The sequence below is a fragment of the Oryzias melastigma genome, linkage group LG5 (assembly GCF_002922805.2).
Source record: "Oryzias melastigma strain HK-1 linkage group LG5, ASM292280v2, whole genome shotgun sequence".
Taxonomy (NCBI): Eukaryota; Metazoa; Chordata; class Actinopteri; order Beloniformes; family Adrianichthyidae; genus Oryzias; species Oryzias melastigma.
The window spans coordinates 5,830,027-5,857,177 of record NC_050516.1 but is presented as its reverse complement, the minus strand read 5'-3'; the positions used below and the strand labels follow the sequence as shown (position 1 = coordinate 5,857,177).

Here is a 27,151-nt window from a genome sequence, read left to right as displayed (position 1 = left end):
TTGCAGGAAAATGAAACTATTTGTTGCAGTTTTGACATTTCAGGCACACAAAGAATTCTAAATTCCCTTTCTGATGCTGATGAGAAGGGAGTCTGTACCTCTCCGTCCTCCTCCTTCACCACGTACTGCGCCACCTTGAAGGAGCTCAGGTACTCGTTCATGTTCTGGATGTCCGTGTCCTCGGTGGCATCCTGACTGCGGTCCAGCAGCTTGGAGATGGCATCATCGTCGTAGTGGATAACACTGCCCTCCTCTCCATCTTTGTTATCTCCTGGTGATGAAGAACATTGATGACCAAAATGGAAATACTGGAACTCTAACAAGGTTCTAGTTGAAACATCTGATACTAAACTAAAATACTAGAAACGTTTCAAAAAGACGTGACCACGCTTTCCTTTTAAAGACAATAAATCTTGAATATCTTGTTGATTAACTTGATCTTGAAAGCCCTTTTTAAGTAAAATTTCTAATAAAATTTCCTACTAGACATCTGAAAGTTTCATTTATGAACACTCAGTGGGTTTGTGTTAAGAAAAAGAATCACTTGAAAAAATGACTCATAACTGATGTTTCATTTTTACTACAGATTTGTTCTAGAGTTAGGACTGCCACGATTAGTCGTTTATTAATCTCAAAACTACACTGCATGTTTTCTAATACATGTGCAGTAGTGTTAATCCGGTCAGTAGTGATGTCCCAGGAAGTTCTAGGAAGACTCTGGTTCCATAACACGATTGAAAGGTCGAGACATAAAAATAAAAACATAAAAGTGTCCAATGCAGTCTCTACAAGGCAGAACTTGTGTTTGATGGCAGCACTGCAGTGATCATGAACACCTGAAGAGGAAGCAGGTTGTGACTGAGTATGATAACGATGAAGAGGGATCATCGTCTAGCTAAGCTAAGCTAACATTAGAGCAAACTTGTTAGCTAAATGTTTGTGTGCATCCCTGCAACCTGGACCCATCAGAGTGAAATGTCTCTGAAGGAACATCTGCTCTCCAAAGAGATCAAGTCTTTCTGCAGACATGGAGAAATCATCACTTTCCTGCTACCAGCAAGAACATCGGACAGTCTGGAATTCTATAGAGTCAGAGTGTAGAGAAGCTGAAGACAGTTGAGAACGTTCAGAACCACAAAATGAACTTTAGTTCTATTTGAGTCAGAGAGAACAAAACTTTAGTGAAAAATGGTTCTTTGTTTCAGATGTGGACCTCAATAGATTTAAGTTTTAATGACAGAAACGAATGAAGGAAAGAAGCTGCAGGATTCATTAAAGTTTAAGAAACTATCATCTTTATTTTAGTTAGCACATAGATTAAACACTTGAAGATTAAGATGTGTGTTTTACAGCCAGTTTATCCATGATCTGATTAGTTGACTATTAAAATAATCATTTTTGGCATCTCTACTTAGAATGCATAATTTAAGTTTTTTAAATAACAGTTACAGTAAGGTTGGTGTTGTAGCGCTTAAAATAGGATATTTTGGGGAAAAAGTATTAATATACAGTATATAATTTAAAGATTGATTTTTCTTTTGAGCAATACATTCTAAGAGAAAAATTGAAAATATGAATCTTTGAAGAATCTTTAAGTTAATTTCCAATTAAATTATGCCTTAAAAGCGCAAAAAAAATCACAACTCATTTTGAGAAATTTTACTGAACAAATATGTTTGTTTTCTTCTAAGAAGGAAAAACGTTTTCTGTTCTATATTTTTAACTTGTTTTGAGACGGACATTTTTTCCAGTAGAAAGTTTGTTATTGTGCCTTTCAGGAACAAAGATTTCCTTCATCAGATTTACTGAGGGAAGTTCTTTTTAAAGTTTATTTAAATACAAAAACAAACATTTCTGTGTGACTAAGAGCAGATAATATTACTAAAATGTTCATTCATGAAAATGTTTTACTTTCAATGCATAATATAGTGCAATGGGTAAACCGATGGGTCAGAAGGTCATTTTTTAGTGTTTGTGAAGCCTTTTTCTTTTGTTCATTAAGTTACGTCTGGTTAACGCATTCGTTCGTTTCTTTGGTAGTGAGCGGACACAGTCGTACCCATCGTTCGAGCCGCCTCCATTTCATCCTTGAACAGCTCCTCGGTTCCAAACTTGAGGATGTCGTCCAGCTCCTGTTTGGACATGGAGCCCGTTTTGGAGCCCAGACCGGGCCTCACCACCAGGTGAGTCAGCATCATTTTCCTCTTCGCCACCTGAGTGATCCTCTCCTCCACGGAGCCCCGAGTCACAAAGCGATAGATCATCACCTTCTTGTTTTGGCCAATGCGATGCGCTCTGCTGAAAGCCTGGGGGAGGGGAGGGACAGAGGCGGCGAGATGAAGCGATGCCGAAATGCCAAAGCCATTTAGAAAAGAGGCGCCAGCAAACCCACGCAGGAATCGGTACCTGGATGTCGTTGTGAGGGTTCCAGTCCGAGTCGTAGATGATGACGGTGTCGGCGCTCGCCAGGTTGATGCCGAGACCTCCCGCCCGTGTTGAAAGCAGGAAGCAGAACTGCTGCGCGCCCGGAGCTGGAACAGAGATTCCACTTTACAAAGGAGACGACGGTGCACCAGGTCACACCAACGGAATTAGGAGGAAAACCCACCGTTGAAGCGGTCAATGGCCTCCTGCCGAAGGCCTCCAGTGATCCCGCCATCAATACGCTCATATTTATAACCCTCAAACTCCAGGAAGTCCTCAAGCAGATCCAGCATCTTTGTCATCTGTGAGCAAGACGGGATTGTAGTTTAGCAGAAAGCAGCAGATGAAGGAGCTGACTCAGTCTCTACAGCAGGGGTGTCAAACTCAATCAGGCTGGAGGCCGAAATCCAGAGCACACCTGAGGTCACGGGCCGAACAAGATAAACATTTATTGAACACACTAAAAAGAAATTCTTAAAACTTTAAAAATGTAAACTTGAACATTATTCTGAATAAAAACAGGCAGGAATATTGTTGCAGAATAAATCAACTGCCTTTAACACCGGAGCTCCAGTGTTTCTGTTCTTTGATTGACTGTAACTGTTCAACCATTAACATGACAATTCCAGCAGATTCTGAAGGAGAAAAGCGGCTCAACGATGTTGAGCAATGTTAAAGATTTTGTGTTTAAGTGTCACAGATGACGCTTCAGTTATTAAAAGATTAAACTACTCTCAATACTCTCCATAGAAATATATTTTGTCAAATTTATACAAGTTAGAAATAAGCGCAAGATAAAATTGGACCATTAATAAAAATAAAATAAAATGATCTGGAGGGCCGGATAGAATTACCTCCTTGACTTTGACACGTGTTCTACAGCCGCCATGTTTTTGTAGCAGAAGCTTTGACCTTTACCTGGGAGAAAATGAGAACCCTGTGACCTTCATCTTTGAGCTTCTTCAGCATTTTCTGCAGCAGCGTCAGCTTTCCGGAGGACTTCACCAGCAGGTTTCCGTCGTAGGAGCCGTTGGGGAGCACAGGAGCTTCCTTCAAGACAACAATCCATCCCAAACGTCAGAAACGGATCGTCTGTAAACTTAATTCTCGCTGACATCATCAAAAAAACCCTGATGGCTCACCACAGCAGCGACAGGAAACAGGTACGGGTGGTTGCAGCACTTCTTCAGATCCATCATGATGTTGAGCAGAGACACCTGGTTCCCTCCACCTTTGGAATTCAGCGCCTCGAAATTCCGTGTGAGGATGAACTTGTAGTACTTCCTGCAGCAGATAAAGACACAGATGGGTGGTGGTCAGGGTTTGGGCGGTGCTCCACACGGGTATCTGCTGTCCCTCGAGCCGCACTTCTGCATGGGGCTGAGCTCCACCCGGACGATCAGCTCCGTTTTTGCTGGCATGTTCTTGAAGACGTCGGCTTTCAGCCGTCTGAGCATGTGCGGGCCCAGCAGGTCGTGGAGCTTCTTGATCTGGTCCTCCTTTGAGATGTCGGCAAACTCTTCCAAGAAGCCCTCCAAGTTACTACGGAGATGAAAAGTCACACAGAGGACAGCATGTAAATCTGTGTGAGGAGATCCCACATGAGTCACAGGAGCTTACTTGAAGCGATCAGGGGTGAGGAAGTTCAGCAGATGGAACAGCTCCTCCAGGTTGTTCTGCAGAGGAGTCCCAGTGAGGAGCAGCTTGTAGTAAATCTTGTACCCATTGAGGATTCTAAAAAACTGAGCAGGACACAAAGATTACTAACCGACTGTAGGTCGGACTGAGTCCAAGCTGACCTTCTACCTTTGATTGGTTGTTTTTCAGTCGGTGAGCCTCGTCTACAACCAGGCAGGCCCACGTGATGGAGCCCAGGATGGCCTGGTCGATGGTGATCAGCTCGTAGGACGTGAGCAGAACGTGGAACTTGATGGGAGTGTCTTTCTACAGAGAACATCACAAGGTTCAAAGTAACCAGCAGACAAAGAGAACATGCTGCCTTGACCTTCTGCTAACTGCATCCTAAAGCCTTAGTCCCAGCTGCTACCGGTAGATACGGGCTGTGGGGTCAAATCAATCAATTTATTTGCAAAGCACTTATAAAAGCAGATGCAGCCAAATGCTGAACAGAGAAATAAAATCAATAAACAACAACAAAGAGAAACAATAAAAGCAATAAAACAATAAAAACAATGAGGTAATAAGGTACAGCAAAACAAACAATAACACAGATGGCCCACTGGATCTGCTCACTGGAGTTAAAAGCCTTGTTAAAAAGATACGTTTTTAAAAGTGACCTAAAGTTACTGACAGAACTGGCAGGCCTCACAGAACGGGGAGAACATTCCAGAGTTTAAGACCAGCAACTGAAAAGGCTCCGTCTCCTCTGGTCACAAGCCGAGTCCTGGGAACCGTTAACAACATCTGATCTTCAGATCTGAGGACTCGACGTGGACGGTAAAAATGGAAAAGTTCAGAAAGATATTGAGGGCCCAGACCATGCAGACATTTAAAAACCAGAGGTAAAATCTTAAAAACAATCCTAAAAGACACAGGCAGCCAGTGAAGAGAGCAAAAAAAGGGACTGATGTCCATGCACCATCTAGTCCCCGTTAGTAGGCGGGCAGCTGAATTTTGGACCAGCTGGAGACGGCGGAGCAGAGACTGGTCAATGCCAGTGTACAAAGAGTTGCAGTAGTCCAGTCTGGAAGAGATCAGAGCATGGATCACTGTTCCAAACCATGAGGAGGAAGATAAGACTTATCTTTACTAATCAAGTGATAGAAGCTGGACTGGACTACTGCACTGACCTGCTTGTCAAATTTAAAATGCCTGTCAAGATTTACCCCAAGATTTCTGATAAAAGGAGCGTCTGAAGGGTTCAGGGGGCCAACAGCACTGCAGCAACCTGTCAGCTGGTCGGTTTTGCCAAAGACAAAATGTCTTGCTTTCATTAAGACAGAGGAAGTTCAGCTCCGTCCATGATTCTATGTCTGCAGATTGTCGAGACACTCAGATCCACCAGATTTTAAGGGAAGGTAGATCTGGACGTCATCAGGTAAAGTACCATAAGAATAAAAGAGGGCCTAAAACTGAGCCCTGGGGTACACCATGTTCAAGAGGAGCTTCTGATGAATAAAACTGTCCCAGTTGGACAGAAAAACTTCTACTACATAAATAAGACCTGAACCCTTCAGACCAACAGACTGCTCATCCGGACAATGAAACACTGTGATCCACTGTGTCGAAAGCAGCAGTGAGAACTAAAAGAATTAAAACAGTGGAGGACCCAGAATCAGCAGCTAAAAGCAGGTCATTACACACCCTGAGGAGAGCGGTTTCAGTGCTATGACAGGATTTAAAACCAGACTGAAACTTCTCAACAGTATCATCTGGTGCTAAATTATCCTGCAGTTGGAGATAAACAACCTTCTCTAAAATTTTAGAAAGAAAAGATAACTTGGAGATTGGCCTAAAGTTTGAGAGAACATTAGGATCCAAGTTATTCTTTTTTAAAAGGGGTTGCACAACAGCATGTTTGAAGGCAGCTGGTACAGAGCCCAAGAGAGAAGTTTACGAGACCAACAATCCAGGAGCCTACAGCATCACAGACCTCCTTCAGGAGTCTGGGTGGGATACAGACACCTCGAAAGTGGGAAGGACTCAGGTGCTGAACTGTCTCTGAAATCTGGGAGAGAGTGACAGGTTCAAAGTGCTCTATAACAGCAGGTGGTGGACCCAAAACAGAAGAGTTAGGGGTAAAAGCAAAAGGTAAAAACTTGACATCACAGACTTTGTCAACAAAGAACTTTAAAAACTGTTCACAGATAAAACAGAAGGAGTCCAGCAGGAGAATTCAAGAGGACTTAAATTATATTTTGAAGAGTTAAAAAGGATCTTAGGCTGCCTGATGTTCTCAGACGCAACGTTGGACATGAACTGAGTCTTTGAATGTTTCACAGCAGCCAGGTACTCAGTCAGCAGGTTATAAAAATCTCTAAAGAAACGTGAAGCATGAAGCTCAGTGAATCCACAGAGAGAAAATGTTCATGTTTATCTATGGGTATGCTGCGGGCAACAGGTCATACTGAACACTTGTACAACCTACACATTCTCACTCTCAACCTGTCATCCTGTCACATATGGTTCAGGAGTCCTCTGTGTCACTTTTTGACATTTTGGGTGTTCTCAAACGCCGTTTTTTGATGTTGGTCCGAGGGCCGCTTTGCACCAAGCAACGGACAGGGAAAAATACATACGCTAATCAGGGACCCCAGCCCTCGGGACACAGACCTGTATCGGTATCCCAAACTGGTACCCTAGCCCATAACTGGTTCCACGTCTGGTACCGTGTCCCGAGGGGTGGGGACCCCTAATTTCATGGGAACAGCCAGAACATCATAAAAAGACGAGTTAGAGACACTAAAAACATTAAAAAATGGCCCGGATGGGTCCAGAACCATTCATCCATATCTGAGGAGTTGGGAGTGAGATTGTGTTGACACAACATGTAAGGGTAACTGAGCTGCATTTACACCACCCTCAGCAACATGCATTCAAGCAACAACTACCAATCAAAAGTCAATGTAAACCTAGAGAAATCACATTTCACTCACACGTCACTAAGCACGTTTTTACGTCTGTTTTCAGGCTACGTACTAAATGAGAGGCCAATAAACGCACGTTGAAAGTTAAATGAGTGGAAGTTTGACCAATCAGGGGCTTGGATTCGGTAGTAACATATGGATGGCGTCCATTTAAAGACATGGAAGTGCCAAACATTTGAAAATTGATCATGGAGGAGAAAATCATTTCAATTTGTGTTTGACTGGAATTCTATGACACAGTCTTTGAAAGAAAAAGCCTGAGGAAGGTCCACCAGATTCACATCACTTTGGCATTGAGTACATGCACTAGTGTCATGTAGTGACGGTACAGTGTGAACACTGCTAAAAGTGCATTCGAGAACCTGCGTTCAGCAGGTGAGACGCTGGCGTGTTGTAGTGTTTCATCCCTACTGTAGACTGAACAAGAAGCCCGTTAGTGCTGTTCACGTGATACGTGCACTCTCCTTACTGCGGCCTGACTGTTAGAAATGAGGAGCGTAATTTGTGTTAGGGCTGGGTTTAAAGAATAGACAAATAACTGATCCATAAAACTAGAGCTCGATCTTTATCCTTTAGTTCTGCCAAAAAAACAAAAAAAATTGTTCCGGTGACGTTACCAGCCTTCTGTCACGAGAACCTCTGAGATTTGAAGTGTTCGGGAGAGGATTGAAACTGGAAAAAACAGAAAGTTTCAAAGTAGCTGTTTACATGTGTGAAACTATGTGCAAAAAACTAAAATGAATCAAATTAAATTGAATCAAAATAATTAGAAAAAATATCGGGAATTAAATTGAATCTGGAAAATATTGATGAGAGTTTGTGTGAATCCTACAGGCACCTAGGTATCACGTGCACACCTCGTGCGTGCAACATTTGTGCACGATCAGTAAGGACCCAGTACTCACACCTTACTCAGGACGAGAGTGTGGCGTGAGGACACTGTATGACTTACCACACACACAACAATGGTACGTTCCATTCCCATGTCATCCCTTAAGGTGGTGAAATGAAAGACACACCTGCACTCCCCTTAAGATGGGGATGACCCTCCACAGACCTAAAAACCTGCAGCATCCGGACTGAAGCTTTAAGAAGACCAATGTTTGATCTGAAACTCCAGCTTGAGGAGAGAGAGCGTGACGTCTACCTTCATACGAAACACTTTGCGCCCCGATTTGACAGCACTGTCCTCGAAGGTGAACTCGTTCTCCCTGATGATGGCCCTGCTGTCTTTGTCTCCGGTGTAAGTCACCACATAGAAGTCCGGAGCCCACATCTCAAATTCTCTCTCCCAGTTGATGATGGTGGACAGAGGGGCACTGACCAAAAACGGCCCTTTAGAATGACCCTGAAACCACAGGACGGCACATGTAACCATAGCAACAGCAAAGAAAAAGTTTATAGACTTAACACATTGGAGTTTGTCTTCCACCTCTTTGTACAGCGAGTAAAGAAACACGATTGTCTGCACCGTCTTTCCCAGTCCCATCTCATCAGCCAGGATGGTGTCGGTCCCCTGAGCCCACGAGAACCTTAGCCAGTTCAGGCCCTCCAGCTGGTATGGGTGCAGCGTCCCTCCGGTGGCGTTGATGTACCAGGGCTGGTGCTCAAACTTGATGGTGGGCTGTGAGCAGGAAAACATCGACCTTAAACTGAGATGTCCTGCAGAGGGATAGTCAGTTCTATCTGTAGAACCATACATCTATGATGGGAGCATCAGGAGGAGCTTCTCTCTTCTGATGGTCATCTCGTAGCTTTTTCCCTTTCCTCACCACCAGGGGGCGCTGGTCCTCGCCTAAGATCTGCTCCCTGGCAGCACAGAGACTCAGAAGTCACAGATGAAGCCTCAGGAGACAGCCAAACAAGAACAGAACATTTTGAGAGTCTCTAAATGAAAATACCCCTGAACAAACCTGTGGTCCCAGTAAGAAGGCTTATGGGTGTCATACTCTGGGACGTCAAAGTCATCCACCTCCCACGTGCACTGGTCATACGGGAGGTCCCTCCACTTAATCAAGTAATGCACATCACCGTCCTTATCAAAACTACAGAATGAAAAAGTTTTTATTGATTAAGAATCATTTAGTTATGGAATTTCTATCCATAAAATGTTTAGGCCACAAGCATCTGAGAAACTTTACTCGTTCTTCATCCAAATGAGCACAAAAAGAAGAAAAAACATGAAAAGGGGACAGAAAAAAGAAAAAAATTATATCCTCTGCCCCTTTTACCAAATCAAAAAATCAGTCACTAAGAAAGAAAAACACAAAACATTCTGCTGATTTAGGATACAATAAGAGAAGACTGGGAAAGAACGAACAAAAATGTACAATTACAAACATCAACCAGTGTGAAATGAACACCATACCTGAAGGATGAGTAGATTTCTATTGATACGAGATAGATTTATAGTCATTGATTAAACTGTTTTTGAAGCTTGATATTGTTATGGTGTTTTTCATTTCTGTGCATAAATTATTCCATTTATTGACTCCATATACCGATACACATCACTACATAAGAAGTATTCTGTGTTTCGATTTAATAAACATTTCATGCCATTTTAGATTAAATTTGCTCTTTCTTTTCATTCAATTAGGAGGAAGGCATTTCATATTTACACTATACATACATTTTAACATTTAAAACTTAATAGGTTTCCTAAAATTGTAATAATTTTAATTTGATAAATCATCTTCTTCTTCTTCTTTTCCTTTGGGCTTTTCCCTTCAGGGGTCTCCACAGCGAATCAGTTTCCTCCATCTAAGCCTGTCTTCAGCATCCTCCACTCTAACACCAGCCACCTTCATGTCTTCATTCACTGCATCCATAAACCTCCTCTTTGGTCTTCCTCTAGACCTCTTTCCTGCAGCTCTAGACTCAGCATCCTTCTACCAATATATTCACTGTCTCTCCTCTGAACATGTCCAAACCATCTCAGTCTGGCCTCTCTGACTTTATCTCCAAAACCTCTAACATGTGCTGTCCCTCTGATGTATTCATTCCTGATCCTATCCATCCTGGTCACTCCCAAAGAGAACCTCAGCATCTTCATCTCTGCTACCTCCAGCTCTGCTTCCTGTCTTTTCTTCAGTCCCACTGTTTCTAGTCCAAACAACATGGCTGGTCTCACCACAGTCTTGTACACCTTTCCTTTCATTTGTGCTGAAACTCTTCTGTCACACATCACACCTGACACTTTTCTCCACCCATTCCAACCTGCTTGCACTCTCCTCTTCACTTCTTTTCCACACTCTCCATTACTCTGTACTGTTGACCCTAAATACTTAAACTCCTCCACCTTCTTTATCTCTTCTCCCTGTAACCTCACTCTTCCACTCTGGTTCCTCTCATTCACACACATGTACTCTGTCTTACTGCGGCTAACCTTCATTCCTCTCCTTTCCAGGGCAAACCTCCACCTCTCTAACTCCACCTCCACCTGTTCCCTGCTCTCACTACAAATCACAATATCATCTGCAAACATCATAGTCCATGGTGATTCCTGTCTAACCTCATCCGTCAGTCTGTCCATCACCATTGCAAACAGGAAGGGGCTCAGAGCTGATCCCTGATGTAATCCCACCTCCACCTTGAACTCCTCTGTCACCCCTACAGCACACCTCACCACTGTCTTACAGCCCTCATACATGTCCTGCACTGCTCGGACATACTTCTCTGTCACTCCAGACTTCCTCATACAATACCATAGTTCCTCTCTGGGCACTCTGTCATAAGCTTTCTCCAGATCTACAAAGACACAGTGGAGCTCTCTCTGACCTTCTCTGTACTTCTCTATCAACATCCTCAAAGCAAATGTTGCATCTGTAGTGCTCTTTCTTGGCATGAAACCATACTGCTGCTCACAAATGTTCACTTCTGCTCTTAGTCTGGCTTCCACTACTCTTTCCCACACCTTCATTGTATGGCTCATCAGCTTTATTCCTCTGTAGTTACCACAACTCTGCACATCTCCCTTATTCTTAAAAATGGGCACCATCACACTTCTCCTCCATTCCTCAGGCATCTTCTCACCACCTAAGATCCTGTTGAACAACCCGGTCAAAAACTCCACTGCCATCTCTCCTAGACACTTCCATACCTCCACAGGTATATCATCAGGACCAAGAGCCTTTCCACTCTTCATCCTCTTCAAAGCCCCTCTCACTTCACCTTTACTAATCTTTCTTACTTCCTGCTCCACAACCGTCACCTCTTCTACTCTTTGTTCTCTCTCATTCTCTTCATTCATCAACTCTTCAAAGTATTCTTTCCATCTTTCCATTACACCACTGACACCTGTCACCACATTACCATTCCTATCCTTGATCACCCTAACCTGCTGCATGTCCTTCCCATCTCGATCTCTCTGCCTTGCTAGTCTGTACAGGTCAGTCTCTCCCTCCTTACTACCCAACCTAGCGTACAAGTCATCATAAGCTCTTTGTTTGGCCTTTGACACCTCTACTTTCACCTTACGCTGCATCTCCCTGTACTCCTGTCTACTCTCCTCAGTCCTCTCAGTGTCCCACTTCTTCTTAGCTAGTCTCTTACTCCGTATACACTCCTGCACCTCCTCATTCCACCACCAAGTCTCCTTATCAACTCTCTTTCCTGATGACACACCAAGTACACTCCTACCTGTCTCCCTGATCACATTAGCTGTAGTTATCCAGTCATCTGGGAGTACCTCCTGACCACCCAGAGCCTGTTTCAACTGTTTCTTAAAAGTCATGCAACAATCTTCTTTTTTCAGCTTCCACCAGTTTGTCCTCTTCTCTGCCTTTGCCCTCTCTTTCTTCATCTTCTTCACCACCAGAGTCATTCTACACACCACCATCCTGTGCTGTCTGGAAACACTCTCACCAACCACTACTTTACAGTCACTGATCTCCTTCAGATTACACCGTCTACACAAGATGTAGTCTATCTGTGTGCTTCTACCTCCACTCTTATAGGTCACTCTATGTTCCTGTCTCTTCTCAAAGAATGTATTCACTATCGCCATTTCCATCTTTTTTGCTAAATCAACCACCATCTGTCCTTCTACATTCCTCTCCTGGATACCAAACCTGCCCATCACCTCCTCATCACCTCGGTTTCCTGCACCAACATGACCATTGAAATCTGCACCAATGACAACTCTCTCATTTCCAGGGATGCTCATCATCACTTCATCAAGATCCAACCAGAACTTCTCCTTCTCTTCCAGCTCACATCCTACCTGTGGGGCATACCCACTAACAACATTGAACATGACACCCTCCATTTCTATCTTCAGACTCATCACTCTATCTGACACTCTTTTTACCTCCACAACACTCCTAACAAACTCCTCCTTTAGGATAACTCCTACTCCATTTCTCTTCCCATCTCCACCATGATAGAACAACTTGAACCCTGCTCCTAAACTTCTAGCCTTGCTACCTTTCCACCTGGTCTCCTGGACACACAGTATGTCTACCTTTCTCCTCTGCATCATGTCCACTAACTCTCTACCCTTTCCTGTCATAGTTCCAACATTCAAAGTCCCAACTCTCAGTCCAACACTAGTGATTTTCCTCTTCTCTTCTCTCTCTCCCTATGAACCCGCCTTCCTCCTCTCCTTCTTCCCACGAAAATATTGGATTAAACAAATAATGGATCATAATATAATGGGTCCATATAATTACTTTTTGTTCTCAGTGCTTTTTTTTTTGGTAATATGCAAATGGGATTAGTTCACTTTGCTTCAAAAATCAAAACTGACAGGCTCATTATACTCCCACCACCGTGCTTTAGTGTGGGAAGTGAATTTTGAAGGTTCCTTCAGTAAATCGAGGCAGCATCTGTATTCTCACACCTCTGAGCTTTGGACCTATCAATTAACATTCTTTGGGTTTCTAATGAAAAAACGAGATCTGATGAGAGATGAGCTAAGAGGCAACGATGGAGCAGAAATGGCGAGTTCAGAAGCCGAAAACGTCTTTAGAAATCCTGAACTCTGAGCCGCAGCTTTCCATCCTCTCATCGGGTCTCTTGTGGAAGCTGGAAGTGTTGGGGGTGGGGGTTGGAGGGGGGGTGTAGCACCTGTGGTTGAGTATCCGGTGAATGACCATCCACTCGGGTTTGATGCCGTAGCGGTAGAAGCGCTCCTCCATCACAGCATACTGGGGGTCTTTGCTTTTCCTCTTCTCGTTGTTGATCTCCTCCTCTCCGGAGCCGTAGTCATACGGGGGGGGCTCGTCCATGTCGTTCTTCCTCTGGTAGTTGCGGTACATGACGGTGTGATACAGCTCCAGCTGCACAAAACACGAGTTTCAGTCAAATATTCCAAACCTCTAATGCTTATTTGATTTAAACTGCAGGAAAACGTTTCATTAAGGCACGAGCTGCATGACCCGCCGCCCCCTTTTGACCCAGCCTCACTGACTTGTTTGCTGACGGTTTTATTCTGCCCCTCTTCCCCAGACATCCTGGTTAGAGTTTCAGACGACAAAATCCTGAAAAAAAAAATTCGGTCTTTTCTAACTTTTCCGTTGGTTTGGTCTCCATGGAAACCCTTTTTCTGTTCATCTGGAAGAGATGAACAGATCTATGTGATTTTTAGCAGAATCAGCAAAAGTAAACTTCTGAATTTCCTTGGGAACAAAGTCTTTTTTAACCACGCCCACATGTCTTAATATGTTTATATGGTATGTTATAGTTTTATTCAGTTTGAGCCAGCGATTCCTGTACACATTTTCATAATATTCTACATTCTATATTCTAATATTCAACTGCGTATTTCTGGGCTGGGAGGGTGATCCGCGGAACCGCCGAAATGCATTTCTTCACAGGCACAGAAGTTTACATTTAAATGTCAGAAGTGACTTCTTGTCTTAGCCTGACTTTTTAAAGTTATAAAACTGATGATATTATGTAATTTCCGAGCACTAGGAGCTACGCGCTAATGTAGAAGACCAGCAACGTCATGACGTCATTGAGGGTTAGTAACGTCAGAATTTGAAGACACTATGACCATGTCCAAATACTTTTTTTTTCTATACGGTGGATATATTGTCACCGATTCCACAAAATGAAAATCTAATCAATTTGAACTTTTTACAGCGTTTATTTGTGACTCCACTGTGTTCTGATGATGAAAATGTGGATGAATTATTAACAATAACATTTAAACTGGGCTGCACGGTGGCGCAGTGGTTAGCGCTCTCGCCTCACAGCGAGAAGGCCCCGGTTCGACTCCCGGCTGGGACCTTTCTGTGTGGAGTTTGCATGTTCTCCCCGTGCATGCGTGGGTTTTCACCGGGGACTCCGGCTTCCTCCCACCGTCCAAAAACATGCTTCATAGGTGAATTGGTGACTCTAAATTGCCCCTAGGTGTGAATGTGAGAGTGGATGGGTGTGTGATTGAGGCCCTGAGACAGACTGGCGACCTGTCCAGGGTGAACCCCGCCTTCACCCATCAGTAGCCGGGATAGGCTCCAGCACCCCCGTGACCCCGAAAGGGAAGAAGCGATCAAGAAGATGGATGGATAGATGAATGAACATTTAAACTTGTTTCTTTTTGTAAAAATTGTTCAAACACAATGCATTGTGGCCTATATTCACTAATGTAGTGAGCATCAATGCACACTGGTTTTTCGCAAAGTCTTCTGGGAAATTTCTAGGGCGTTCAATTTTGGAATTGTAGATTTGGACAGCACTACAAAATGGGGAATGCAATATATAGTGCGTAGTGAAGGAATTCTGACACAGCCTATTTTTCCATGTGTCTCCAGATAGAGGGTCAATGTAGGGGTAGGGGAAGAATTCAGATTCAGCCTTGATAAAAAAAAAATGTGAGAGCAGAAGAGGAACACTACTTTTGTGAGCTCGTCGTTTGCAAATTTTAAAACCAGCATTTTTCCCAAGGAGCTTTCCAACGATGCTTGAGGAGTTTGGAGGCTATAGATCAAAATCCCTGGACTGAGTTTAAATTTGTAGAAGGTACTAAAAGTGATTTTTTTGGGATGCCCTCTTCCCAAAGTCAAAGGTTAATGAAACTTCAGTTGTGGTTGTAGACTTAAGCTGGTGGCATTTGTGTGACATTTGGTGAAGATCGCTTCAACCAAAGTTTTCTTTCACAATATTGTGAAAAAAAGTGAAAATTGCTTAATTTCAGACTTTGTAGCAAAAATGATCATTACGCTGTAGAGACAGCCATTAATATGGCTTATTGTGTGGACATCCCATAATAATTTCTAAACTTCCTGTAGAGGTCCATGACAACACGTGTGTTTTTGGCCCCATTCTCGCTGGTTTCTCTCGCTGTGATGTTTTTATTTTTAGGGCCCATAAGTCACAGCATACTAGGTGAGTTACATTTTTTGTGAGTTTTAGAGTTTGTGGTGGGTTAAACTTTCACTCAAAGGTGCAGGAAATAGCAAGAATAGTGCGATCTCCTGCTGCTGCTGCGGAAAAGAAAAAGACGTCCAGAAAGTGGGTGATGTGTTTAAAACTGGTTTGAAAATAGATCCCAGAGCAGAAAAAAACATTATCTGCCCAACAGTTGACAGACAGAACCGTCAGGCGCTGGTTTGGCCACCAGACCCGGTCCAGGTGGTTCTGGCGTCTCACCTGCAGCTCGCTGACCCAGGAGCAGTGCCAGTAGGAGAGCCCCGCCCACTTCACAAAGAACTCCCTCTCCGGACGACCTTTCAGCGGGGGGTTGCTCAGGGGATCGGAGGGCTTTCCGTCGGGACCTGCCGGCGGCTCGGCCGGCAGCGGGGGCTCTCCCCACGTCCAGTGCAAAATCTTCTGAACCTTTCCTTTGAGAGGAGGACACTGAGGGAGCAGCAGGAGCACGGCGGTCAGATTCAGCTTCGGTCAGAGCTCCACTCTCAGTGGAAGCGTTCTACAGAAGCTTCTTGAATCCTACTGTTCGGTAGCAGCAGGAGGCGGAGCTTACCATGCAGCGGGGGCATAGCCACTCCCCGTTGGGGATCTCAGGAAGAGGCGGGTTGAGGCAGTGGATGTGGTAGGAGGACGGACAGGTGTCGCAGCACAACAGCTCTCCTCCATCTTTACAAACTCTACAGAACTCCATGTGGTCGTCCTCCTCCTCTCCTGCTGGCTCCTCCTCGTCCTCCTCCTCATCTTTGGCCTCCCACTGGATTCCCTCCTTCTCCTGAGGAGCACGACAAATGGGAGTAAAAACGATGACAGTTTTGTGTTTAATTTGATCAAACAGCATCATCCTGGTGACCTGAGAGTCTGAAAGGACAGAAAGTCCAGTGTGTTCTTGTTAGCTAGACTGTGTGACCCAACAGAACCAACTACTCCAGAACACGGATCAGGACTAAAGTTTGGTGACTGAAAGGAAAGGATGGAATCTGGAGAGGAAGACGGCCGCAACAATGATCAGGATAAATGTGATGTAAATGATGAAGATCAGGAACAAACAGAGAAATTTGATTTTTTTTCATCTTTTCTGCATCAGTTTGTTCCGTCTAAATCAAGATTCTGGGTTGAGTTGGACCTCCTGGGATTTATTTTAACATTCCTCTGTGGTTCCTCAAAATATACAAAAATAAAAACCTTGTTTTTTTGCTAAAATGAAACGATCAGCTCAGTCTTAAATGGATGAAAATCTTTAAATCATTAACCCTTAGTATTCTGGGGCCTTATTAAGCTACTTTTACTTTACAATTTGTACAAAAAAATTATCCTTTAACTGTTTTTTTTTGTGGCAATGCGATTTACATCTTTTCAGTACAACCTCAGCTTCTACATTTTAGTTACAGATATTTTTTATATTACACAATAATTCCACAATGCCCTAAAACTGTCCAAAAAAAACTCAATTCAGAGGTAAATGTTGTTCTCATCCATCGCCGTGTTTTTAATGACTTATTGCGTGAGTTGGTTTGTGCTTTATAGCAAAACTATGATTTAATGGAAACTGTGTCATTTCGACTTTTTAAAAAAATCCTAGAATTGTAATAAAGTTTTGTGAAAATGTGTAATGGAAACGCAGCTATAGACGTCTTCATTAAAGACATAACATAAAAATCTGTAACTTTCTGATTTCTTCAAGGTGAGAGGTTTCTGCTCGTCCATGTGTGAAGACTCCATTTAATCATGCAATCTGATTGGTTCTTACCTGACTTTAGGCCTTTGTTTGCCACTGTAAGCAGTAGGGCTGGGTATTGATTATAATTTCCAGAAACAATTCGATTCACCAGAACCTGAATCGATTTGATTCTGATTTTTTCCGATTCTTTCAATTCTTAATTCACTCATCTTCCCTTTCAGAGTCGTGGTAGTGCCGGAGCCTAACCCGGCTACTGATAAGCGAAGGTAGAGTTCACCCTGGACAGGTCTCCAGTCTGTCACAATTCTTCAATTCAATTCATTTTGAGTTTACACATTTATACACATTTGTTTAGAAATACATTAATAATCTACTATAAGATTTGAATATATTCATATTAATCTGACCCAGTTCACATACTGTAAATGTATCAGTGAAATAATGAGATTGTTAATATCATCCAGTGTTACATGGATTCTCTAAAGGAGAAGTTCTAACTAAAATGTTCAGATCATTAACATTGGAAACATTGTTCTGCTTCTCCTGGAGGACGTTTCAGTTTGACCACTAGGTGGAGATCATGCTATAGAAGTACACCTTATTCCAGAAGAAGAAGAAAGTATGAGCAAAAAAACTGTACTTTAGGCCACAAATGGTTACAATAAAACATATTTCCCTAAAAGAGCCTAAAAAATGTATGTCTGTCAGTTTGTAAAGATGTTCATTTAGTCAGAATGTATGTTTAGGTCGACTGAGTGTTAGCATTAGCCGTCCTATGAGAAATTCCATTAAATGTTAGCATCAAGCTAGCAGACTTTAGCTTTATGTGATAAATTGATCTATATTTTTATGGATCAATTATTGATTTGTTAAGCTTAAATCGATTTAAATCGATTGATCAATTTTACTAACCCAGCACTGGATTTCAGACCCACTCCCCTTTTCTCCAGGTGCGGCTTTTATAAAACCTTTACAAGTAGAACAGACCTGTGACCATATCAAATTAACACAACATTTTCTTGAAGGATCTGGAACAGAAACACTAAATATTAAAGAGAACGTGAGTGTTAACCGTGAAGGTGCTTACACAGTGTGGACAGCTCCATTTCCCCTCGGGGGCCTTCTCCAACTCAGGGTCCAGGCAGACCAGGTGGTAGGCTCTTGGACAGGTGTCACACAGGATAATTTCCCCGCCCTGCTGGCAGACCTCGCAGTAGTCCTGGTGGTCCGTCTCGTAGCCATCGCCGTCCTCCTCTGGAGGAGATGACGAAGTAATTAAAGGAGGCGGCGCCCCGGCTCCACTCTCAGCAGGAGACGAGCGAGGATGAAGCACGCCGCAGGAGGAGAACAGCTGCTTCAAAACCCCGCCACTGCCCCCCCAGGAGACATTTCTAAAACAAACAGAGCTCAGAGGAAATGTTTCCTCATTACCCATAATCAATCAGCTGGGTTCCTGAGGCATTTCATTTCAGAGGAAACAGCACAGCATACTTTTCCTTTTCTTGCGCCCACGCCGGGCCCTTTTCTTGTTTGCTGCCCCCGAGGTGTCAGAAAGCACAGAGGCACTGTGGATGCTGATGTCGTCAAAGTCCGACTCCTCCAGGAAGTCCTCCTCGCTCTGGAGAAGAAGGACAAGAGCTCAGAACATCACCAGATCAGGAGCAGTGAAATCAGGCAGGGAGACGTGAGGAGGAGGATCACGCACCGAAGACACCTTCTTCTTCTTCCCGCTTTGGCCTGGCTTGGATTTGGTCTTTTTGGGCTTGGCTTTTTTCTTCACATCCTTCACGGCCTTGCTTTTCTTGCGGACGCCGGGTCCTGGGAAACACAGTCACCAAAGTGAGCCAGCGGCGAGTCGACCTGCAGGACTGTCACAGACTTACGCGCCTCACCCTTTCCCTCTTTGGTTTTGGCTTTTTTGATTGGACTTTGCTGGGAGCTGGGCTGGCTGCAGCTGACGGACGTCGGCTGAGCCACGGTGACGGTTTCTACGGCAGCAGCCACGGCGGCGGCCACGGCGGTGGCAGACGCCCCCTTAAATGGGTTGTTGGCGCTGAACTCTCTCCATTTGGCCCCCAACACCGTCATCATCTTTGACATGGGGATCTTCGGGTTCTTCTTGGCGATGAGAGGCCTGCAGACCAGAGAGGGAGAAGACAATAATAGCAGCTTCATTATGTCACAGTTCATTCCCGCTGCTGGGATTCCTCCCTCCCTCCCTTAGGACTGATGGGAAGCGGGACTTGATTTGCTGAGCCTGCACTGCCCCCTCACTTCTGTTCTATTTGATTTGCTGTGTGTCGTGTTTGTGATTTGTCAGGGAACAGCTTGAGGTTTGGCCTGTGAAAGGCGGCGGGTCAGAGCGCCGAGTCCCACAGCCTCCCGGCTGTCACCGCCATCCAGCGAGCAGCTGACTGCACACAGCGGCGCCGCAGGAGCTCATGCTCCACTTTGTCAGAGCACGGGCTTAGCAGAGCCAGACAGCCCCAGGTGAGTTCCACTCTTTAAACCAACAGTGGATCCTTCTATCTCAAACAAAAAGAGCAGTGTTTGCCTGTCACGGCGCACGCTCGTCTCACTGTGGAGTCCTGCGAGGAGACTCTCAGCTGGGGGAGTCTGACAGTCCAAAGGAGGAGGATGCTTGCCTCAGGAACTGGCTGAAAGCCTTGTAGTTGGTGATGGTTTTATAGTCGTCCTCTGTGAAGCCGTACTGAACATCCTCAAGACCCCATTCATGCATCAGCTGGCTGGAGGATTTGGGTTCCTGCGGAAGTGCAGAGAAGACATGAATTACACAAAGAAGAAGACGCACATGACTCACAGTTATGCCTTTTATATGTGAACCTAAAAGGAGATTATCTTCTATCACAGAAACAGTTTCTCATTATCTTCTGATCTTCAGAGTTCTCAGTTGTCTTTTAATCCTGATGATGATGCCGTTTTTTTAGACAGAATCAAAAAACCTGTGTTGTTTTTAGGACATAGTTTCTGTCAGGAGCTCATTAGAAAATCACCTCTGAGTTGTGGGCAGGACAGAGCAATCCCACCCACAACTCACTCGCTGTTGTGGGGAGCTTTTGGCCCATCGTGCTGATGTCAGCACGATGCAAACCACCCCCTCCAGGAAGAGTCTGCTCTGCCAGCACCGCTTCAGTCTAACACCAACACCCAATTTCTCTGCAAAGCTAATGGTGCTCAGCTGCTAGCTTCACGGCTCAGCTAGCGGCTGAGCTTGCTTCGCTGCTCAGCTAGCTCAGCCGCTAACCCCGGCCATCGCTACAACCAGTATAACAATAGACAGGACATACTGAAGGCAGATATAGGGTATTCACATCCATCTTTGCAAAAGTTTGGATATTGTTTGTTTCTGTGGGAGGCCGGCTCTAGAATGACGTCATAAAATGGGCGATACCTACAAGCAGCGAAAGGCGGATCCTCAGGCTATGTCTGAATTTCCACCCTAATCCATAACTACTAAAAATCTATATAGTTCTTGAATATATAGTGCCCTGGATTTTTAAGGCAATTTGGACACCATGCTCACTACATTGTTATTCTAAACAGCAGATACGACGTCACCAATTTCACAAAGTGAAAATTGAACCAGTGCAAACATTTTATGACATCAGTTTTGAATCCAGTGTGTTCTGATGATGAAAATGTGAATGGTTCATTAAAAAAATATTTAAAAATTACATTTCAACCTTTTTTTGTTAAGGTGCAATGCATTGTGGTCTATATTAGCTAATGTAGTGAGTATCGATGCACACTGGTTTTTCGTAAAGACTTTTGGGAAATATCTTTTGGACTGGTTTTTGGAATTGTAAATTTAGACAGCACTACAAAATAGCAAACACAGTATAGAGTGAGTAGTGAAGGAAAGCAGACATAGCCTCAGAGATCGAGGCATATTACTTCCAGGTAGGAAAAAAACGTACAAAATAACTCCTATTCCATAAATCATTTGTTCTTTCATGTGTGAAAGGTAATATATGATCATACATATGGATATGGTTTACTCTGAAACATTTAAGAAAAGCATGGTATGCGCCCTTTAAATAAAGAAATACTCAGAAATGCAATTTTCAGCTTATTTTCTTTCCATATGTCCTCCATCATCAGAAAAATGCCACAAGAACATGTTAAAAACACCAAAACATTGTTTCATTCCCTTCCCAATACCAATAACTGAGAGCTCTCTGTTTACACTCTGTCCCGCTAGCTTACAGCCTCTCAAACCTGCAACCAAACATTAGCGGTGTGCAACAAAAACGGCAAGCAATATCAGAGCTATCTAGCTGTACATTTTTAATCCAGATTCCAGCTGAGACGAGGAAAACAAAGACGTTCATGGATCTATTTGTCTGCAAATGGATGCATCTGAATGGGGCGGAGCAAGGAGATTGTGGCCCCGCCCATCATATTTCTACAAGCTTTTTCCCATCTGCCCCTGATCCATCACAGTTTGAAGAAAGAAATATTCAGAAATGTAGTTTAAGCTTAATTTTCTCACATGTTCTCCATCATCAGAAAATGCCACATGAGCATGTTAAAAACACAATTTCATCAGAGAGGGTCTTTAAGGCTTCAGGGTTTAACCATCAGATGTGAACCACAAACCAGCATCCCTGCTCTCACTCCCATCTAAAGTTATCAAAGGACCAATTTCCCAGCAGTTATCAGTCATCAAACCAGAACAACCTCCTTGATTCAATGATTCTAGTGCTGCGCGAGTGGCCACTCCACTGCTTTTGACGGGCCCTGGAAGCAGCACCGCCCTCCTGTTCTCCACCTCACTCCATAAACCAGGCCATTCCACCAGTTCTATTTCTGAGGAAGTTGCTGCAGTCGTGACACACTTCTGGAGAGAAATCAGCCGCAGCGTTTTACTGAAGGAGAGGAGGGTTCCCCCAAGCTCTGTGCTGGGACTCCTCCTCTTCTGGATACACAACACCTCTTGATGGGGGGGTCATCATACTCCAAAGCTTTCCTCTTTTGCTGATGACCCTATACTGTTTCTGTCATTCAGCTCAGTCTCAGCAGAAGTTTTTTTTTTTTTTTTTTTTTTTTTAACTCATATTAGTTTGAGTCAAGAATCAAGAGTTTTATTTGTGGGACTTAAATGTATCACTGCTGTAAAAATGGAGCTCCAACAAAACTTTGCAAAATAAATAAAGTCAGAGAAACTCAGACTGATTTTTTAAATTATTTTTTTAAATGTCTCTACAGTAGCAGGTGGAACAGACCCGAATTTCAGGATTAATAATCATTTCTGTCTTTGGCTGCACTTGTTGAACTCCTTTATTTTTATTATTCCTAAAATGTAATTTAGTTCTGATTTCCTTAATTAATCTAATGGTAAATATTGTTCTGTATAGGGTAAAATTGGGGCCAGCTAAGTGAATTTTAAAAAAAGAACAGATTACAAATTTGAAAAATAGAAGTTTGGACATAATGAAATTAAAAATATTTAAAATAGCTTTTAGCTTAAAGGAAAACAATATGAAAAATAGAATTGTACATTTAAAAGATATATTTTTAAACTGAAAAACTGCAAAAAAATGCATATTTGAAATATGAAAACACCTTAAACCCAACATTGCTTTTTTGTAAGAAAGAGAAAATGAGAAAAAAAACTTGAAAAAACAGAACAGCAGTCGTTACAAATACACATTGACATTCGATTGGTAACAGTTTTAGTTTAAAGTTTTTTTTTTTATTCAAATGTTCAAAAAATGTCTATTTTTAAATTTACAATTTTTTAATTTATAATTTATTTTCAAATATTCAAATATTTCTTTAGTTTTAAGTTTTTAAGCTTTAGTTTTAGTTTATAGTGTGTACTTTCAGGCTTAAAACTGTTTTCAAATTTTTATTTATGTGTTTTGAAATTTATAATGTAAAATTTTCAAATTTACAATCTGCTTTTTCATTAACCCATAATTCTGCTTCAACATCACAACAAACCTACAACAGGTTGGAATTTGACCCCCCGACAAACACACAATTCATCTTTATAACCCCACATAACCACTCATATCATATCATATTTCTGAGACCCCTTTCTTATTAAAATAGTCCAAACTCTTCATTAAGACACATTAGATAGAACTTGGTCGAAGTTTTCTGCCCTGAAGTTTATCTAAACTCCACTAGGGGCAGTGGAGTGCCTTTTCCTGCTCATTTGAAAATGGCAGCTTCTGTGAAATCTCAAAAACACTTTCAGTGGGAAAAGTTCAGCAAATTTTCTAAACTTTATGGTGAGAACAACTCATCTATTGTTCTTCATTTGTAATGACTTTTGTCACATTTAAATAATTCAAGCCTGCTGTTTGGGTTGCTGGAGCCTATCCCCACCCCCAAGCTACTGTTAAGCAAAGGTGGGGTGTAATGCAGTACATGAGAACACACACCCACTTAAACACCTCGATTTAGAGCCACAAATGAACCAATGAAGAATATTCAAGCACTGAAAACCGGAGAGAAAACTCCAAACGTGCACGGGGAGAACGTGCAAACTCCACTCAGGAAGAACCCAGCCGGGATTCAAACCGCTGTTGAGTGCAAATCACTGGCCCACCATGCAGTCCTTACTGTGTGTGCTATACACTGAAAATATATAAATATATATATATATATATTTATATATTTTGAAATCATGAACTATATGCTGCACATTTTCACCTACACCCTCTATCAAACATGACTTTGAAAATTGTTTGATTCCAGGACAAACAGGACAAAAGAAACGTTTCCAGCTGTTCATTTTTAATTTTTTAAAGAAAGTTGAACTTTTGGTTCAATGGGTTTTATTTTTAATCATATCGAACCATTGAAATTCTTCAAAAAAATTAAACCGTTTTGGATGATCAATATTATTATTCTGAAAGTAACATTTTTGATTTCAGATTAAAGGCTTGTGTGTTGCACTGCCACACTTATTCTATTTTACAATTTTTCAAATGTAGTTAAATAGTTTTTTTCATTTATAACAATGCATCTTGATCATTGTCTTTTCAGCCTCTGGACATTTTTGGTCCAGAGGAACCAAATATAGTAACTTTAAATGAAGGTTTGTCTGCGTCTGAGCTGATGTCAGTTTGGCGTCAGACTTACTTTCATGTTCCCGTCATCATCGCCCTCCTCGTCTTCCTCCCCGTCCCTCTTCTTCTTCCTGGGCTTCTTCTCTTTCTTCTCCCGGGGTTTTTTCTTCTTCTTCTTCATGGTGACATACATGCTGCTCTCACTCTCTGAGCCGATGTCCAGGCGCTCCCGCTCGTCCTCTACCTCCGACGTCTCCAGGTCACTGTCCAACCGGATGTGGAGTCCTCCCTGGATCACAGACAGGTTGAAGCTGCACATTAATACCTGCAGGAGGCTGATAACTGTTTAACTGACCTCTACAATTCTGCAGCAGAAATGAATCCTGGGTAATTGACATCTTTTTTTCGTATCTTCAACCAAGACAATTAATAAAAGTATTTTAGAGCTCTGCTCAACCAGATATTTCCATTTACTAAATGAGGAGAAAAACTGTTTTACATTTGATTTTTGTTTTTTGCCAGTTAAATTTTTCCACTTCATATCAGACAGTTTTCTTTAAAATGTCAATAATTTGACTATTAATTCTCCCTCTGATTAAAATTCTGTTTATAGAGTTTCTAACATGTATTTGTGTCATTTTTCTTCTGAAAGAGAACAAATGTAATAAGAAATCATTTTGTTGTTGCATTTCCGAGTATTTCTCCTTTTAAATCAATCAAACTGTCTTGGACAGACTCTGTTTGAATGAATATCTTCTTTCCATCAACAGCTCTGCTGCACATGCACTAAACCCTCATCTGTTCCTAGTGTCTAGTTCAGGTTCTGGAGAAGAGAAGATGGTATCTTCACATTGACTGCAGTCAAATGAGCCGCCGTTCACATTTCTGTGGTCAAATCAGCATCACTGGATTTTTGGTGTGAGTTTCATCCAATACTTACGGTAGCAGGACTGAGAACGCTGGAAAGACAGAGCTATCAAAACCAGACAGGTTGGGGTCAGGGGCGGGGCTGCTCATCTTAGCTCCAAAAGCCACGCCCCCTTAGAGGAGATTATGGAGACCGAGTATTTAGATCAACATGAAAAATTGCTTTTTAAGACATGTAGGTTGTGGGATTTTACTAAAAACTTCAGAATTATAATTAAAACACCACTGGGAACATTATTTTTTTTAATCGTCATGGGGGATTTTAAACAGACAGGAAAGGGTCTTGTTTTTGTTTTATTCCACTACTTTGTAAAGTATTCTATTTTATTGATTGTGTAGTGTCTATCTTTCAAAAGGGTGACTTTGAAATCATTCTGTGTACATAGATTTGATGCATTTCTTTTGTCTTGTTCTATTTCTGCACAGACAATCTAAGCTCTCTATAAACAAAGTTTCTATTATATAAAAGACAGAATTAGTGTTCATTTTTCAACTATTGTACAAAATGAAAAAACAGAAGTACAATTCTGTGTTCCTGTCAGTCTGCCCTGAGGAGAAGCATTTATTAGTTTGATTAAACAACATGAATAAAAGTGCAGTAAAATATGATTTTGCCTGTGATGAATGAAGCAATTAAAGCTGATATTTTGCAGTGAGTTTTACCTTCATCCTAACAGAGAAACAGATTTTTTGGCTCTAGGTGATGGACTGTATTGAGGAAACATGAGGTTCAGCTTCAGCTCTGATCATTTACTGGATCTATGAATGTATAATGTCTGAAGAATAAAAAAAAAAGCCCCACCCCCCTGACTCCTGCTTTTCTGTGTAGTAGATGAGAGCAAGTGTGTGTTTGAATTTTTAATTGTGGGGGGTGTGCATGTGGTTTTAATTAAAATGACATTTCTGAAGCATTTCGTCACTCTGAATACTGGTGTTTGTGGATGTCTGCAGGCTGCGGTTGCTTCCCGCCGTGCCGTTCCTCCGCGCGCCTGTTGCTCGGCGAGCCACCGTCAGGAGCCTGGACGGCATTTTGCTCTGCAGCGCATGGAGAGGAAAGGCTGCATGCTGCTGCAGCAGCCTGGCTGTGTTGCCATGGCGACCAAATCTGAGCAATGTCTAGCTCAGCCCCCCCTCACACACCACCCTCACATCTCATAGTTTCCCTCCACCCCATGACTTTCTCTCACTCCATCTCTCAACGCACCTCTTTTCTGTTTCCTCTTTCATTCTTCCTTTTTATCATTGTGACACCCCCCCCCCACACACACACACACACAGACTCACCACACAGACTCTATCACAGTGGCAGCCAGTGGAACGGCGCCATCCAATCAGAGGCGTTTGCATAACGAGCTTGTTATGCGGAGGCCTGTGGTTGCAGAGCCGGAGCTCCAGCTCCCGTCTAGACAAATCTCATTTATGCATAAAGAGAAAAAAAGGGAGGCAGAGCTGAAAAAAAGAAAGTAAACAGAAGATTGTGGGAGGGGGATGGGAGCGGAGATGGAGATGAAGGTGAAGAGAAAAGCTAGGAGGAAGGTGAGCATCGGCCTGGTGGTCCAGAGTTCAGTGTTAAACACCGACAGACAATCCCATCAGGTCACTGCATGAGCGGCTTCCCCGTCACGCTCCCGCCTGCAGGACTCTGCAGAGCATGCCTCCAGAAAACAGAAATCTGAAGAAAGATGGAGCTGGATGCTGCACCCGCTCCTGATGCTCCAAAGCAGCAGCTCTTTGCTGACTCACAGCCTCACAAGGAGGGTTTTCAAAACAGCTATTTTTCAGTCATACGTTAGTGTTACAGCCGCCTTCTGAAGGCTTCACTTTCCCATAAACATTGCTTTGAAAGGCAGATGAGAAAAGGGAACGCAAACAACCATTTCCTCCAGCTCCTTTTGGCTGCAGCTTTGACCCCCCGGCTGGGATGAGCCGCTGACAGTTTCTGACTCCAATTGACATGTGGACCTCTGTCTGACAGGAACCTTTGAGGGGGGGTGACTGGGAATGACAGCAGAGAGAAACTGAGATGTTGCATTTAAAACAAAGGGGGTGAAGATGAAGAAGAGTCTGTTGAAGGAACAGGACAGATGGAGGGAGAC

General features: G+C 42.9%; 1 protein-coding gene across 4 annotated transcripts in view; it reads right to left on the bottom strand.

The window, feature by feature from the left end:
- Nucleotides 1-27,151, bottom strand: part of chd5 (chromodomain helicase DNA binding protein 5) — a 70,000-nt gene that overhangs the window by 23,752 nt on the left and 19,097 nt on the right. For all 4 annotated transcript variants that reach the window (XM_036211818.1, XM_024270957.2, XM_024270954.2 and 1 more), the window contains exons 4-25: nt 24,202-24,417; nt 19,731-19,849; nt 18,978-19,219; nt 18,791-18,903; nt 18,577-18,703; nt 18,173-18,339; nt 15,961-16,179; nt 15,630-15,836; nt 13,101-13,312; nt 8,945-9,076; nt 8,732-8,840; nt 8,464-8,655; nt 8,179-8,379; nt 4,231-4,368; nt 4,045-4,166; nt 3,793-3,966; nt 3,567-3,708; nt 3,343-3,474; nt 2,609-2,726; nt 2,407-2,531; nt 2,060-2,306; nt 99-271 (exon numbers count right to left, since the gene is read on the bottom strand). In XM_036211818.1, the coding sequence (XP_036067711.1) occupies nt 99-271; nt 2,060-2,306; nt 2,407-2,531; nt 2,609-2,726; nt 3,343-3,474; nt 3,567-3,708; nt 3,793-3,966; nt 4,045-4,166; nt 4,231-4,368; nt 8,179-8,379; nt 8,464-8,655; nt 8,732-8,840; nt 8,945-9,076; nt 13,101-13,312; nt 15,630-15,836; nt 15,961-16,179; nt 18,173-18,339; nt 18,577-18,703; nt 18,791-18,903; nt 18,978-19,219; nt 19,731-19,849; nt 24,202-24,417 (3,627 nt within the window). The remainder of the gene's footprint in view (nt 1-98; nt 272-2,059; nt 2,307-2,406; nt 2,532-2,608; nt 2,727-3,342; nt 3,475-3,566; nt 3,709-3,792; nt 3,967-4,044; nt 4,167-4,230; nt 4,369-8,178; nt 8,380-8,463; nt 8,656-8,731; nt 8,841-8,944; nt 9,077-13,100; nt 13,313-15,629; nt 15,837-15,960; nt 16,180-18,172; nt 18,340-18,576; nt 18,704-18,790; nt 18,904-18,977; nt 19,220-19,730; nt 19,850-24,201; nt 24,418-27,151) is intronic.